General features: G+C 36.0%; 1 protein-coding gene across 1 annotated transcript in view; it reads left to right on the forward strand.

The window, feature by feature from the left end:
- The window catches only part of CDH11 (cadherin 11, type 2, OB-cadherin (osteoblast)), a 37,763-nt gene that overhangs the window by 12,524 nt on the left and 7,860 nt on the right, over window positions 1-17,379 (forward strand). The window contains exons 2-10 of the mRNA XM_010082989.1: window positions 4,279-4,674; window positions 5,941-6,235; window positions 7,014-7,133; window positions 7,612-7,779; window positions 10,710-10,897; window positions 12,396-12,649; window positions 13,639-13,775; window positions 13,975-14,096; window positions 14,887-15,004. Of these exons, the coding sequence (XP_010081291.1) occupies window positions 4,447-4,674; window positions 5,941-6,235; window positions 7,014-7,133; window positions 7,612-7,779; window positions 10,710-10,897; window positions 12,396-12,649; window positions 13,639-13,775; window positions 13,975-14,096; window positions 14,887-15,004 (1,630 nt within the window). The 5' untranslated portion in view covers window positions 4,279-4,446. The remainder of the gene's footprint in view (window positions 1-4,278; window positions 4,675-5,940; window positions 6,236-7,013; window positions 7,134-7,611; window positions 7,780-10,709; window positions 10,898-12,395; window positions 12,650-13,638; window positions 13,776-13,974; window positions 14,097-14,886; window positions 15,005-17,379) is intronic.

Consider the following 17,379-nt stretch of genomic DNA (forward strand, 5'->3'; position numbering starts at 1 on the left):
AATAAATCATTCATCTTTTCAGCTACTTCTAATTACAGCTAAAATCTCATTCAGACAGGGAGTTTGCTATATTTACTTGATACTTTTGCAAAACATTTCAGAACATAATCATCCATTATTATATCGCTACACTGTCGTCTTGACTGCTTTCTGCCAAGTGTAGTCCTGAGAACAATTGCTACTTTAATGTATCATTCAGAAGTTATGGCCTAGACAAATCAGTAAAATTGTTTAGTCTATTATAATTTGGCATATGGTCATTTAATAGCACACAGGAAGTCAGCATGAATGTTTGGGATTATTTTTGCTACAAATATAACTAAAGAAATTTAAAATTGGCTAGACTCCACTTCCGTGACTGGTCTTGTCATTAAAATAAACTTTGCTTCCTCTTTATTTTTGTCTATTAGTAATCTGTAAACAGTCACTGAAATTTGTGCATGAGGTTTTGTAGAGCAGACTGACTTTTTAGATTAGCCCATTAGAGTAGGGATAACCCCATAACACCTCCTCTCGACTGCTGTGCTGCATGCTGAGCCTCTGCACTTTGCTATCTCTCAGTGCGAGGGTGCACGAGGATAGTGAAGTTCATAGAACCATAGAATGGTTTGGATTGGAAGGGACCTTAGAGATCCTGTGGTTCCAATCCCTTGCTAAGGGCAGTTGTTGTGTTGTGGAGCAGTCAAAATCCTGGGTCTACTCCGTGCCATAGTCTGTGGACATGGTTATATCATTTTTCAAGTTTATGACAGATGTGTTCTTGATTAGTTGAATAGCATATTTCCTTTAGAAATGTTGATGGATTTTATTTTCTAACAGTGCAAGAACAGACTTTTTCTATGTTAAAATTTAAACTTAGTAGCTTTTCATTTCCGGAACTAAGTAGCAAATGCAAGTACAAAACATAGACATATTATCTATGAAGCTAGAAGTGCCCTGAAGGCATGTTTTCACAATTATTTAGGGAAATCTTCTATTACATTTTGTGTATGTTGTTTGTGTATGTTGTTTTTCAGAGCGTGGACCAGATATTGTTTTAACACTTCTCAGTCCTGCATACCTCGACTGATCAACTTACATGGGCAGCATTTGGGAATCTCATTGCATTCATGTGCCTCTCTGATGTGATTTGATCTTTTTTGGTGGCTGCTTAACTCTTGTTTTCACTTTACTCCTGATAGAGCTATTATTCAGTACCAAAATTGCCAACATTTGTTTGTATGCAGTAAAAATACATTAATGGAATTCTTCCTTTTGAGAAAAAGTCCATCTTAGTTCAAACCTGGGATCCACTATGTTTAGGGAAGTGGGAAGCAGATTTTTTTACAGATTTCTTAGGAAAACTTAGGATTTCAAAATTACATGTTGTGCAGTTATAAACAACACTGTAAAAAATCAGGATGTTGCAGTCTGGTCAACTGCTTTACTGAGATTTGCTTTGCTGTAGTTGAGGAATATAATCTATGTGCAGAGATAGCAATAATGTTGAGGATATGTCCCTGCTTACTGCAGGGGGGTTGGACTAGATGACCTCCATGGTCCCTTCCAACACAAACTAGTCTATGATTCTATGATATCTCCAAGACTGTGTTTTTTTTTTAAAAAAAATGATAAACTTTCACAGCAAATGATACTGACATCTCACTACCTGTGTAGTGGTGTGCAGTGGCTGGATAAAGTGCTGCACACAGAGAATTTGCGGACACTCACCAGTGCAGCAGTCCCGTCAGCTGCAGCATTTGCCATCCTCAGATCTGTATTCCATGCTTACAGGATTATGCGGTATTTTTTCCACAAGAGAAAAGGAATTGCTTTATAAATTCTTTAGCTCTTTTTTCCATATTTTCTGCTTGAACAAATGGGAAAATGTAGGCTTACAACAGCTGAGCTAGCATTAAAATATTTTAAAGGTTTTAAATAGGTTGTTTGGGAAAAAAGGAGAAAATAATACTTCTTTCTTGTTAATTATATTGGGTTTTTTTAATGAAGTTTATATTGGCTTTAACTTAAGAGCATCTTGTGCACCTTGCCTTTTAAGAAAAAAGTAGTTTCTAAAAAGCCAAACTGTAGCTGTTTTGAGTTTAAGTAATTTCATAGACTTCAGTGGAACCTTGTTGATTTATTCTATTAGCGTTTCTTATGCTGGTAGGAGTCAGAGGGCTTACTGCTGTGGCAACCACTATGTAACTGAACAGAGAGCATGAACTTCAGGAAGGAAGAAGGCGAGGGGGGCACGCAGAGGCCAGGGAGACGTTATTGCCTGCAGCTCTAGCTTTAATTGCAGCCTATCTAGCAGTAGGTGACTTACTAAGGAGCCAACTTGGTGTTGCTAGCATGGAGTCCTTTCACATTATAACTCAAAACAGAAGCAATTACCATAAACAGCCTTAGTGATTTTTTTTTTTTAGCTGAAGTGGTGGATGAGAGATAATAGTTTTCTTTATCTTGCAGACATATAGTCTTATTGCTTCCTCTCTATACATGTATATGCAGAGGATGAAACAGAAGGTAGCAAACAATTTTTGCTTTAAATCCTTATTAGTACATTAAGCATGGATGTGTGATTAATGTTTTGTTTCCGGCACTTCACACTTGAATAGCTGATAATAAGCAGCGTATGTATGAGCTCGGCTCTTCCATTGTTGTTAAGCATCTTTATAAAGTGTTCACTGGTTTACATAACATTATTGAAAAGTTTGGGAATAATGGTCATATTTGTATACTTATTTTCATTGTTGAGATCATTATGTGATGTTAATGAAGAATAATTATCATCAAGTTTAATTTTCAAACATGTCCAAAATCTATTAATGTAAGCAGTTTACTTACATTTTTTTTCACAGTGGGTTTAAAAATGCATGGCTGTCTAGGTAAACAGTAAACAAAATAGCTTTCTTTAGGAATTAAAACCAAATATTTCATTCCTTATTTATGAATTACTTCTTTATAAAACCCTGTCTGTGAATTTTAGGTATGTATTTCTGTGTAACTGTGCAAAGGGATGTGGATGGGAGGGCATGACTGCTCAGGATTTGAGAAAAACATCCCAAGATGAGTGAATTTGGCACTATTGAGAGGTTTATCTGTTGCTGGAGTTATAGAATGCAATCTAGGTTCAAGCTTTTCCCTATGTTCACATTTTGTCTGCTACAAATACTATGTGTAAGATCTCATTTCTCATAAAAAATAATTGTTTTAAAGAAGATGGTAACATATATTTATATATACGCCTGTATGTATATAACATTGAGTGTTTTATTAGTGTCTTGCAAAAGACTAAAGTGAATTACACTGAAAGCTGAAACAGATATTGTAGGGACCTTGTAAAAATTGGCTATTCTGAAAAGATTGAAGGAAAATATGTTGGAAACCCCAGGAATAAGTCAAAGTGACCTTTATGATGGATTGTTAGCTGCTGGAGGTATAGACCTTAGTTCAGATTGCACTGTATTATGCAATTTTTGCTTCAAATATTAATTCTGACCTAGTGTTTTAAGAATTATTAGAAAGTAAGAAATCAATATAATTCTGATAATTTAAATCACAGGGAAGTTAGGAATAAATAGCCAAATCAATTGTTATATTGTCAAAAGTATCTGAATGTGTTTTTATTGGTTTATGACATTTATTGTCACCAGCACAAAGACAGCAGAGTTGGCAATCAATGCTGCTTCTCTGCTTTGACATCTTGATCCTCAGAGAGATGTAGAAGGGCTACTTCAAGGGTCTAAATCCAAAATGTAGGTCCCCAGAGTTGTCAGCCACTGCTCCTGCCTAGAAAAACATAGGCAGTTTTTTTTTTTTCAGCATGAGAATATGTTGAAAAGGCCTTTTTCAAGGCATGTGTAGAAATATTCCATTCTTGATAAGCAAGTATCTTGGTATCTATCTTAAATCTAAACCTATGGCTTAACGGCTTATATCTGAGGCTTATATCTAAGCTCCAAAGGGGGCTCAGATATAAATTAGGTATTTCTACAGTTACCTTGCATCTTGGGCTAAATCCATTTGGAAGGATCATGAGAGAATGATTCTCTGTCTTTCGGCTTCCAAATGAGTGCCCTAACCAGCAAGTCAAATTTTGCAAGGTGGCAATTACATGTAATGAAACACCAAATATGCTCCATTACTCAGTATTTTATAACCATTAATGAATTTTAATCTTATTATCTAGAAATTTTCCAAAGTAGTCCTAGTTTTATTTTGCTTAATAAAAAATTTATTGCACCTCAAAGACATAAAAGAACTGACAATCTTCTCAATTTTATTTTCTTTCAGGAATTAAGTTGGGAAGCTGCAGAGCATTAAAGTGATGTGTTTAACGTGTGGTGGCATTCTATGTGCAGAACATTTAATCTGAATCTTTGCAGTTGCCCCAAACTTTTTGACTTCCAAGGTGGAAGGGGTAGATTCTTGGATACTCCTGTGCCTACAAAATAACCAAAAATGAAGGAGGACAATTGTTTACATGCCGCTCTTATCTGCCTGGGCATGCTGTATTACAGCCACGCCGTAACTACAGAAAAACTGAACCACGCAAGGCCATCGCTTCATGGTCACCATGAAAAAGGAAAAGAAGGACAAGTTCTGCATCGTTCAAAAAGAGGTTGGGTGTGGAATCAGTTCTTTGTTATAGAAGAGTATACAGGACCAGATCCTGTACTAGTAGGAAGGGTAAGAAAGAATTTATTTTTCTTTCATTGATTAATCATTAATAATTTATATTACTTATTTGTGAGTTGCTTTTTTTCTTGCCGTTGTTTTTCTGCTGTATTAGCTGCTTCTTCAGCAGCTACTTATTCACCTAGAATTGTTTTATTGTAGCTCAATTAAGGTGCTAAGCAAAATACTACCTAAGTGAAACAAATTCTTCCATTGACCTCAGCAGTCTTTGAATGAAGGTGCACAAGCTGCTACTTAACACAAGAACCACAGCAACCACTTCAGCAACAATATGTCTCCAGAATATCTGGTATCGTTCTTGGGTCTTTGAAAATAGTAATTAAAAATGTAGTGTCTAAGCCAGCAGCTCAGTAAAAGTGTCCTGCTCAACAAGGATCTCTTAATCCTTTCATTTTCACGTTATCAGTAAAATTAAACATATGAGGGTTATGTATAGAGGGAGCAATATGTCTGTGTGCGTGTGTGTATGTACACACATCCTGGACTGATATTTTTATTCTGTTACTGTCTAACAGAATGTAAATACGTTTAAAACCAGTTTGTAAATGGTCAGCAGAACTGTATTGACTAAAGTCCAGCATAAAAGAGTGGAGAACAGGATCAATGACAGCAAGTACCATTCTGGGTATTCTGGTTTAAAAGAGGGTTAGTATTTGTAGATGTCAATATAAATCACTTTGTAGATGTCAATATAAAATCAATACATCTGTAATTTGGCTCAATGTTTCTCTCATTCATCAAACTGAAGTGTGCATTTGTTGCAAAAGAAAGAATGTTTAGTAAGCATTTGTTACTTCTTTTATATTAAAGAGGTTGTAATTAAAAACTTATTGGCAATCACTGATTGGCTCATTTGTTACATCCCATCTGTCACTTGACAGCTTTTTACATGCAGCCTAGTAGAATATGATTGGTATGAAGTGTAAAAAAATCTTTATAAAAATTACTCTTCCTTCCAACTTCATTTGAATAAAGAACCTGTTAGAACATTCTTCTCATGTTTTCCCCTCCCTAAATCTTAAAGCTTGGGTCCCCATAGCACCCTACATGTGGTAGCATGTGAGTCTCCTCAGGCAGCTTCTCTGAATGCAGGACAGATGTGCTCACAGCACATGCCTGGGTAGATTATTGTCTGATGTAAAACAAGATCTTTGAAAACTATGAAATTACAGTAATTTCATGAACTTTTTTGTTTCATAAATACATACATGAAGTGCATACCATCTTGCTAAAGTATGTCTGTTTCTCATTTTGTAGCTTCATTCAGATATTGATTCTGGAGATGGAAACATTAAATACATTCTCTCAGGTGAAGGAGCAGGAATCATTTTTGTTATTGATGATAAATCAGGGAACATCCATGCAACAAAGACACTGGACCGGGAGGAGAGAGCTCAGTACACTCTCACGGCACAGGCTGTAGACAGGAACACTAACAGACCTTTGGAACCGCCTTCTGAATTCATTGTTAAAGTTCAAGATATAAATGACAACCCGCCTGAGTTTCTTCATGAAAACTACCATGCCAATGTGCCAGAGAGATCAAATGTAGGTAAGTACTCACAAATGCACTTCAGTTCCTGGCCTTATGGAAGATGTATTGTCAGTACATCTTGGCTTTATTTAATTCTTATCATCTAGAATTTTGGGAAGTAAAATTTACTTCATACTCAATCAGTGACTCAGTCAATTTATCTAATATGCTGACCAAATCAAACCCTGCATAGCTACTAACTGTCATGGTTGAAGTGTCTCTAGATGGTTGCTAGAACAGGGTTGTTTCCTCCTAGGAGAAAGGTGAGGGTCCCCTGGCATTTATGGAGTGTGAATCCTCTGGGGTAAACATCAAGATTGTTCCTTTAGCAGAGCTGTGTAATAAAGCTAAGGAGTTACTGCCACACTATCTGTTCCATTTTCATCTTCTGTTTGAGCTTCTGTTTATCTCAGAGATTTCTACAGGAATGATTTCTTGGAAACTTACTGAGGAAAACATGAAAACAAAACTCTATTGTTTGGCTGTCTAATGACAAAAGCAATATAACGCTTAGACTACTGAGGAAAAAAACCGGTAATGGTACAGAGTGACTGCTGACTTTTCTATCTTCACTGCTAAGAACATTAATCCACATCACAGCTGGTGACAAATCTTTTCGGATCACATGAATCTATTTTGTCACATATAATTACCAAATAAATTTTTTCATTTACCAAACCTGGAAATAAAATGTTAAGAAATAGTTATGCTGTATGACTAAAAGCATCTCTGCATGGTTCTTACAGACGGGTTTTCTTCTGAGTGTATTTCTTCTGTGTTTGCTTTCCATTTTTAGGTACATCAGTTATTCAGGTAACAGCTTCAGATGCTGATGATCCTACCTATGGGAACAGTGCCAAATTGGTTTACAGTATTCTTGAAGGTCAGCCGTACTTCTCGGTGGAAGCTCAAACAGGTATTATTGAGAAGTTTATTTGAGTAAGACCTCATAACTGGAATACATTAAAATGACGAACTCAATCTATTGACTGAGGCACTACAGCTGGGTATATCTACTGTGTTTGAGCAAACTTCCTTCATTCTGTCTTGATTCTAGCTAAGCTCTTTTGCAGGTTGGTCCCCTGGCATTTTGTAGAGCATCTGGGTACGCTAGGCTAGAAAAATGTTACTATTTCTTTTATAGTGTGATATGTTATGATAGAAATAGCAATTTTTGTGCTGAACTGTAATTCTGTAATTCTCCAGGGCTATTCAGTGTTCAACTGAGTTGAATCTTTGGCCTACGTTTCTTGCACAGTGTGATGCACAGTGTAGGAAAATCTCACTGCAAATATTGCTGTGTTGTAATGCAAGCTAAAAATGCAATATCCAATTTTTTGTGATGTGAACCTGTGAAAATTTGTATGTGCCATTTTCTTCCCTTGTATTCATAGGAATTATCCGAACTGCCCTTCCAAATATGGACAGAGAAGCTAAGGAAGAGTATCACGTTGTAATACAGGCAAAAGATATGGGAGGACACATGGGAGGCCTCTCAGGGACAACCAAAGTGACAATTACACTTACAGATGTCAATGACAACCCACCAAAGTTCCCACAGAGTAAGTGACAACAAAATCCTTACTAACATTTACTAATAGTACCCATATTTGTATAGCATCAGACATATTCTAAACTTCAAAAAGCAGTAACTGATGCATTATAAGAGCACACATGTGAATACATAAATATTGTTTATGCATTCTTGTATTAGTGCTGCAAATTGAGACATTTTTTAAGGTCAAGGTTAGATTACAAGGATTCCTGACCCTACACTTAATTTTTGAAACTACTGGACCATGTTATATTAGAAATATACCTATGATATGATCAGGGAGGCATAGTCTGGACTTCTCTGTCAGTGGACAATGAAGCTGATTTTTTTGAGGGGTCTCTTGTGTGTTAAACCAAATCAGTCAAAAAGACTAGAAAATGTACCTGCACTGCAGCAGGGCTGGGATAAGCTGGTTTACTTCCTTTCCCATTTTCATGACTATGGTGTGGGTGTAAAAGACACTTTTTTACTACTCTGCTCAGACCACAAGAACTTTAATAAATTGTTGCAGGGATATAGGAGGAGGTTAAAACAAAAATCCCCTCAGGCGTTGTGTAGGACCAGATTCTTCTGTGTTGGGAGAGTTGCAGTATGCAGTAGTCACATGGCATGCATGCAGCAGAAAGCTCTCCAGTTAGATTTACAGTGTTTGAAAGACGTCTTCAATGAGCCTCATGTCACGCCTCTCAGTGCTCCAAGTTCATAGCTATTTGCAAGCATAGTTATGATAGTAATTTTCAATGAACAAATCCACTTTGTTCTTTGATGAAAATGGACAAAGGAAAGGAGGTGTACTTTTATGTTTTTACAACTGTATTTCTCAGGCTTGAAGTCTCTTGCTTTTCTTGGCCCTTCACAAAAGTGTTGCACAATCTATTAACAACTCCTGATTATGCTCTTTCAGGTCTTTGACAGACCTTCAAGTGAGTGAGCATCATTTTTTATTTCACATAGCCTTTCATTTTAAGTATTGATTCTTCATCCTTTACTTCTATGAACACTCTCAGAGAATGGTGAATGTCCTTAAGGACAAAATTTAAGACTGGATACTCCTCAACACTTACATTTACTATGGCAATACAAACCAAATTTTTAAATTGATGGTTGAAATGTATTGCTGATGGTCAAATAAAGCCACTTTTTATACCTGTGCTATTTATTTTTCACATATAAAATTAATCAGGGCTGACATTAACAGGTTCAGTCTTCACAGGTGTGTGAAAATACATTCATGGACCCACACATCTGTTCTGCATCTCATCTCTGCACTGTTTTTTTGGGGGGTTTTTTTGGAGTGCAATGTATGCACCATCCCAGCCCACCCTGCTTCTTCTCTGAGCACCTACTATGGCACTGGAACGTCTTGGATGTGACCATCTTTCTAACAGCTCTTCTTCCAAAGTTGCAGCTTCCTGGACCTTCATGCAAGAGCTTAAATGACATAGCCAGTCCCTAAAAGTAAAAATCTATGTCAGTATTTTTTACTATTCCAACAGGAAAGTATTAAATCCTGAAAATGTCAGCATACTTCACAAACATAGCTTTTCACTCCAAATCATAACCTCGTAACTTGTATTTTGTTGAACAACTTCATCAAAGGACGGATTTTTTTCTACAAATTCAAGCCACTTTACTGAGAGTTTTGGGAGAATATTTAAAATTACCAGAAATGACAAATAGCAGTTACTCTACTTAATCATTCACCCCTGACTTAAAACCTTAATTTGGAATGCTTTGTAACTCAAAAGCAGGATTTGACCTGTTTATGTGAATATCCAAGTGATTGATTTTTTTTAATTCTTCTTTTTCTTTTTTTTTTTTTTTAAATTTGTTCATTGCTGAAACCCTTAATGACTTATGTGCTTACATTTTGGGTTCTTTGTGACTGCAGTTAATGACCTATTTCAATGACATGTGCCAATTGTCTTTATGGGTAATGAGCCAAGTCCCTGCCTGGTGTAAGCCTCCTGATGTTCCTAGGCTGCTCGTGTAGCAACAAAGAGCAATTATGGAGGGGGGGAATAAGTTAGATTATTTTATTTTCTCATGCCTTTTTTCCCCCCAATTTATCAATGCTGATGAAGTGGCAGAAAATGCTGACATTGATATTCACATTTAGGACCAGGTTATGTTATGTGGACTCTGGAGGGGGATGGGAAGGTCCTGGAATCAATGCTGCCTAAAGGACAACTGTTGGAAGGAGAATTATCCAGGAACAGTATTGCTCTCCTCTACTGTCTCTGAATATGCAAAGAACAAACTGTTTAGCAACAGATCTGTGGGATGTTTGTGGATGGTTTTCCTATTAGAATTTGATGAAGGAGAGACATTTTTTGTTTGGTATGGAATTCCATACAAATTGGTATGCATTCTCTGTTGTCTTAAATTTTGATAATCATTGCTACTATACGCTCATACTCCAAAATACAGCCATAGAAAGCAGCAGATTTATTCTTTAGCCACCTCAGCAGAGAGGTCTTATCCAATTTGTTGTATATAGTTTGTGGCTCCTGAATGAATGGACAGAAACACTTCTGGATTCTATGGAGTTGAAGGTCATACCATGAGTCACATGAAAGAGAATTTTTCTTCCATTTTTGTAATAACACTTCTGATATGAATGATAACCTTGATGTCACAACAATTTCTGAATTCTGAATGATTGGTTCTCTTTTTAATCCCACCCTAAAGAGAGATACACACAGATGTTTTGTAAAACGTCAGTGAAGAGGTAATTTTTGTATAGATTAGGAACGTGTTTTAAGATTTCATGGATGACTTGCTTCTCAGAGCTCTTTATATCATAACATTCCTTCAGGGTATTTGAAAATGTAAAAAATTATGGTGTTTATTTGTAACTTACAAGTTAAGCAAGTAAATATGCAACTGGAGAGCAGACTGCATACTTAAGGCAAATGCCTTTTTTTCTTCCACCAGGTGTGTACCAGATGTCAGTGTCTGAAGCAGCTGTCCCAGGAGAGGAAGTAGGAAGAGTGAAGGCCAAAGATCCAGACATTGGGGAAAATGGCTTAGTAGCGTACAGCATCATTGATGGAGATGGCATGGATATGTTTGAAATTACAACAGATTATGAGACTCAGGAAGGTGTTGTAAAGCTTAAGAAGGTAACACTGACTAATGTCTAGTGTTCTTTGTTTCTGATAGAATATTTGGTAATAATGGATTACCACTTATGCTAAAATATCGGTAAATACAATCTAACTTAATTTGTTTCTAAAGCTATTAACTCTTAATATTCCATTTTGCCATTAGCTGAATTGGAATGGGAGAAAATAACCAAGAAAAGTTACATAAATACTATATAGTGGATTAATTGCACAAGCCAAATGAATTCATAATAAAAAGCCATGGTAAAATACAATGCTGTCAGCTTCATTGTTAATGAAGTTTTGCCTGGCGCTGATAAGTAGCAGACGTTCACTGTTTCTTTATGTTCAGTCTGAACAGCCTCCTGCCTGATAGTTTGAATTCTTCAGCTGTGCATTTTCCACAATATTGTTCTGAAGGAGTCACAGGCTATGCAAAAAGCAGCAAAAATTATGAGGTGATTTTACATACAATTCATCAGTGTGAACTTTAAAAATGTTATTAAATTAATTTTAAATCACAAATTATAAATCATAAATCTCACTGATTATTTAAGCATTATTATTTTTCCCTTTCTATCTTTATAGCTATTCATCTCTCTTGTAGGTAACCCAAACTCAAAGGAGAAGGCTTGGGCAACTTAACTTCAAAGTTAGCCCTGCCCTGCATATCGGGGTAGTCTCTAAGGAAGAGACCCAGAGGTCTCCTCCAGTCAAAACTATGCTGTGGTTCAATTACTGTATCTGTTCTAGAGCTGGAAGTGTATTTTTTTGTGTATTTTAAAATGTGGGTCAACTGTCACACCATTCAGTCTATGGTGTTAGCATTCTTTGTGAACTGTGGTTGGCACCTGCTTCTCAGATATTTCTAGGCATGATCATTGTGAGCCTACTAATACTGCAACGTTTCATGTCGGTGACAATACAGCCATTTCATGTCGGTGACAATGCAGATCTGCTGTGACTTTGATCAGGCTCACAAAGGGACTTACTTCATGGGGCATTATTTCACCTCTGCTTTCTAAAGTGCTATGAGATCTATGGATGGAAAGAACCATAGAAATGAAAGCACTTCATCTTCACATGTCCCTTACTACTTCATAATTTAACTTCTCTTTGTCCTATATCATGGTGCACCCAGTAGCCATTCAGGCCACATCCATATCTCTATGAGGAACGCCTTCCAGCTTGGGATAGACCAAGCCTGGCATTTTGTGGGAACCCCTTTCCTGTCCGTTGTTATTTTGTGCTACCTGGAAGGCTGCATGAAGAAAAGGTTAATTTTCCCAGTAAAATTATTTCCTGAGTGATACAGCAAGCAAAGAGCAAGACAAAGACTCTGCAGTGATATTTTGAGTGTCTTCCTTTGCTGCTCCTTACATGGAATGTAGACCCTTCTGTTTTACTCTTTATGTTTTTAACTACATGCATTTTAGTCCAAGCTTGTTGACAGCACTGCTTCTAGTAGCTTTTACACTCTAGTTTTCCTGTGTAATGCATTTCTTGTTTCTTGCAGCTCTTAGATTTTGAAACCAAAAAGTCCTACAGTCTGAAGGTAGAGGCAGCCAATGTACATATTGATCCCAAGTTCATCAGCAACGGGCCATTCAAGGACACGGTAACAGTGAAGATATCAGTGGAAGATGCCGATGAGCCACCTGTGTTTTTAAAGCCAAGTTACATTTTTGAAGTACAAGAAAATGCAGCATCTGGTACTGTGGTTGGAAAAGTACATGCCAAAGACCCTGATGCTGCAAACAGTGCTATAAGGTATGCTTCACTAGAGCAGGCTGTTTCTTTCTAAGTGTTAGCTTTTAGAATTGTTATGCAAGGTATTAAGATCTAGCATACTGATATTAATAATTCAGAATATTAATATCTTTAACCACACAGTGTTGTTTTTATGTCTTGTTCCATAAGCTACTAGTTTCTCAAAGCCTGTATTACTAAGAAAGCATATCATAGCTATGTCTACCTAAAGTATACTTAAGGACATCTGGGTTAGAATCTATTCTAAATTATATTTTCTATAAAATATCCTCTGCTGTTATCACAGCATGGTTTTTTTTTTTCACAAAAGATAGAAGCATATGCAGTAGATTAGACAGTATGTTGGGTAATTGTTAAGCATTAATTGCTAATCACAAGCACATACACCTACTTTCTGCAGTTACATTGGGTGGTCATTTATTTTTGATTGTCATGTTCTCAGCGTAAATTAAATTATGAAACTGTTTTGTGAGTGTAGCTAACATTTCAAAGAATTGCAGGGTAAAGATACGAAATCCAGAGATGTATAAAGCTGTACAAAGCTGTACGAATGTGTAGATAATGGATAATATTTAATAAACTGGTATGATCAATTAACATTCTGAGCAATCCAAAGATCATAAGACTTAGAAGATCTTCATGATTAATATGAAACAGAAGAAAGTATAAATATCTCAGTAGATATTTTTATCATGTTTTATAAGAGACGAAAACTAAAAAAAATATTTTGGGGCTTTAATATAGAGACTTCAATAATTTTCACTTACTACAAACATTCTGATGTAATATTTTTTTCTAAATGTAGAAACCAGACAGGTAAATCTCCTTTTGAAAGAAACGCGTACCATCCCTTTGACAATGTTGTTCAGTGTAACAAGAAGTGTACTACTTAGGCTTACTTTAAAGTAATAATATTATAGAACTAATTTGGATGCATAAAACTACTAAGTCCTCCTTTTATTTAATTACTGGCTTTCAATCTTCTTTAGATATTCAATTGATCGTCACACTGACCTTGAAAGATATTTTATTATTAATGCAGAAGATGGCAATATCAAGACAATAAAAGCTTTGGATAGGGAAGAAATTTCTTGGCATAATATCTCTGTTTTTGCAGTTGAAGTCCGTAAGTATTTCACTGACATATTTCATAGTTAACGGTATAAATTCTGTAGTCTTCTAATTGTCTCAGTTTGATAAACTTCAATAAATCCGAAGACAAATACTTTAGCCTATTTTGTTTTTACCTGGATACAGATGGGATTTTGTTTGTTTTGAGGGGATTTCCTGCTTCTGTTTCATTTTGGTTTTCCTTACTCCCATAGACAAACAACACCAGGAAGCCAAAGTTCCAGTTGCAATTAAGGTCGTTGATGTCAACGACAACGCTCCAAAATTTGCTGCAGCCTATGAAGCATTTGTCTGTGAGAATGCTCGAAGCAATCAGGTATGCCTCTGCCCACCATCTTCCCTTCACATGAATTTCTTCAGGCTGTTAGCCCAGTTTTGTGTTGGCAGCTCAAATGAGTGGTAGTGAATGAATGTTTATTCTGAAATTGTAGCCAAAATGCCTAGAGCACACAGAAAAGCACTTTCCTGTGTTTTTATTTTGAATTGCTATCAACAGTTATAGACAGTGTGTTTTGTGCATTGACTATGGCTGGCGTTGACTGTGAGTATTCACCATCACATGGGCAACAAAGCTGTTTGGGAGCATCCTTCCCAGTTGTGATCCTGTTTTTGAGAAATACTCAGCATCTTATGGGAAGAATCACAGTACAGTGCGTGGAGGGTTTGGCCTACAGGTCTATCCCTGAACTATCTGTCAGGAAGAGGGGTTAGTATCATATAGAAGTACTGCTCTACACATTATCTGTGCTTTCGGAGTTAGTGTAGCATTTTGGAAAGGACATTTTGCTAACTCCCTCTGATCTGCTGAATTTTCTGCATAATTTTATTTAGGCTACTAAGTTATCATTAGCACATATTTGTATATAAGAATGTACACTTAGGGATAGACTTTTCCACCCATAATTCCGTGTTGGTTAAATGTAATAGCAAAGACTGCCTGTTCTAGTTTTGAGTCTGCTCTTTGTTTATAATTGCATATATTTGTTGAGGTATTTGGGGTGTTTCTGCTATTTCAGTATTCTTTATATTCAAGGCATTTCTCAGAATGCTGTTTATATGTGATGTAACCAGCAGCTGTTTGTTTACAGAGTCCTTTTCTTTTACAGCAATTTATTACAATTAGCGCTGATGACAAGGATGACTCGGCCAATGGACCAAGATTTATCTTCAGTTTACCACCTGAAATTATTCATAATCCCAATTTTACACTCAGAGACAACAGAGGTTTGTGTGAAGATTCCCTCTATACTAGTGTCCAAAGAAATTATAAAGGAAAACTAATGGCCAGCATAATGTCATGTAACAACATTTTCGTTAACTTTGACAGAGTGTCTGTTTTCTAGAGATTTAAGAGAGGAAAGCAGAAAAAATACAGCTTGAAATATAGGGATGTTCATGCAATAATGTAATGTTCGTTAACTCACTTTCATTTTCTTGAATACATATTTTAAATTACATAATAATACCCTACATGAAAAATCCACTGGAATTTTATCTCCCAGGAAGAGGGTAAAAAACATTGACAAAAACATTCACTAAATGTAATTGGCAGATCTCATTGATTTAGAGAAAACTACTTGCTAAACTAAAATTAGCTGAGGCAGGAAAATTGTTAGGTTGCTTGTATTTGTTCACCTTTCTCTGCTTGCTAGTTTTTCAAATTATGGATCACAAGAGACATGGACTAGATTCCTAATGGAATAAAATCACTGCCATGCTAACCTTTTGTAGGAAATACATATGTGGATTTCTGCTGTGAAACATAGCCAGATTGAGTGTATCTCGGGATATGGGTGTCCTGATCCCTTTGCTAATTTTCTGTTCATGAAATATAGCATAGCCTTGCACTCAGATTGATGTTAGGATGCAAGAAATTTGTAGACAAAAAAGCCCCCAGGCATAGCTGAACGTCAGAACTTATTTGATCATCTAACATAATAACATCAGTGAACGTAACTTGTCAGGGTTTGAGGGAGCCAGAGGGGGGTAAACAGAAAAAAAAAATACAGATTCAGCCATTATAAATATTTATTCAATTTATTTAATGATAATCAATATTATATTGTCATTCAATGTTCATTTGGTATTTTCCTGTGCAGGGAAAAACTGCTTCAGCTTCTGATAAATTGGTTTAAATTAGCAAGCTTTAGTGTTTGAAGGAGATTTTACTGTTTTCTGAAATGTAGAACTCAGTTGAACCGGTTTAAATAATGAATCCAAAGGATTTCTTCTAGATTTCCAGAAGGCAACATAATGTAGATACATGATTTCAGTAACAACTTCTTTCTCTGAAGTGTTATGTTGTGGCATAGGTATCTCTATCAGACCTGAAGTGAGGGTAATTATCATCAGAATTCCCAAACAAAATTTCTGTGATTCTTGAAGGATCAAAGTAATACTGTTGCCTAGTGCTTGACACTTGTATGTACATAAGCAATTCATAAAGGATGCAGTGGAGGGGGGATATGTTTATTCTCTTTAAAGTAGTAAAACACAATTTTTGAAAAATTGGTGGAAGTATTTTTAGAGAGAAGTAAATAAAAATGTATTCTTTGTTTGAGACCCTGAGGCCAGGTTTCTTATTAAAAGATATTTTATGGTCACCATATCAAACTGAGAATGGATTAGATTTTATAATCCAACAGAGGAAGCATAGGTCAGAATTGAGATGCTCCAACACAGCTGCAGGCAAATGGTATTATGGTTCCTGACTCCAGCCAATTCCATTAATCCTTCATTTCCATATGCAGCAAATTCGTTATTTTATTTAATGACAAATTTAACCCTGATAAGAGTGTTTTGTAATGGAAATGATGATGTCAGTTGAATGTAGTGACTGTACCTGACAACGCTGCAGAAGGTTATTTCAACAAGATGATATCTACAGATTGAATCTTGCTGTATAATTTCATGTTTGGGAAATGAATAGTGCAGCGAAATCTATCCTATCTTTCCCTCATTTTTGTACAATCCTCAGTGCAGTGATGTTATTTTAACTATTTCTGTGATTGTTTTTTAAATAAGTTATGGTAGAGAGGAAAGTAAACAAGTTAAAATTCTATGTACTTCCATATTAAAAAAAAAACTTCTTGGAGAGAATGTGTTACCATTTGCAAGTCAAATAATTTACATGATCATTTCAAGTTTATTTTTTCTGTTGTAAACCTGAATAGTCTCTATACCATGCTACCACTTTCAGAGGGAATTGCTAGTTTAAAGAAAAATGTCTTTATTAACTGTGGAGAACAGTTAATGAAAACTCCAATGTTTGGGTCTATTACAGAACTTTAAAGTTAATACAGTCCTATAATTATCATTTAATAGAGTTTCTTTCTACCAACTCCTAAAAGTAATCACATATTGCAGTAATCCAAAAAACATAATCACATTCTACATCCTATTAATAGCCTACTGTGTTACCAAGTTTTTCAGCTGAGACCATCTTCCATAGAAAACATGAGATAATGGCTTATCGCATGCTGTGATAAAACACTGAATTACTTTTGCACTGTTTACTTACATTATACCATGTAAATAAACAGCACTGTGTTTGCCCAGTTGCTGTTCAATTTTACGGCCATTGAAGTCAGAGCTTCAAA

The sequence above is a fragment of the Pterocles gutturalis genome, unplaced genomic scaffold (assembly GCF_000699245.1).
Source record: "Pterocles gutturalis isolate BGI_N339 unplaced genomic scaffold, ASM69924v1 scaffold13020, whole genome shotgun sequence".
NCBI lineage: Eukaryota > Metazoa > Chordata > Aves > Pterocliformes > Pteroclidae > Pterocles > Pterocles gutturalis.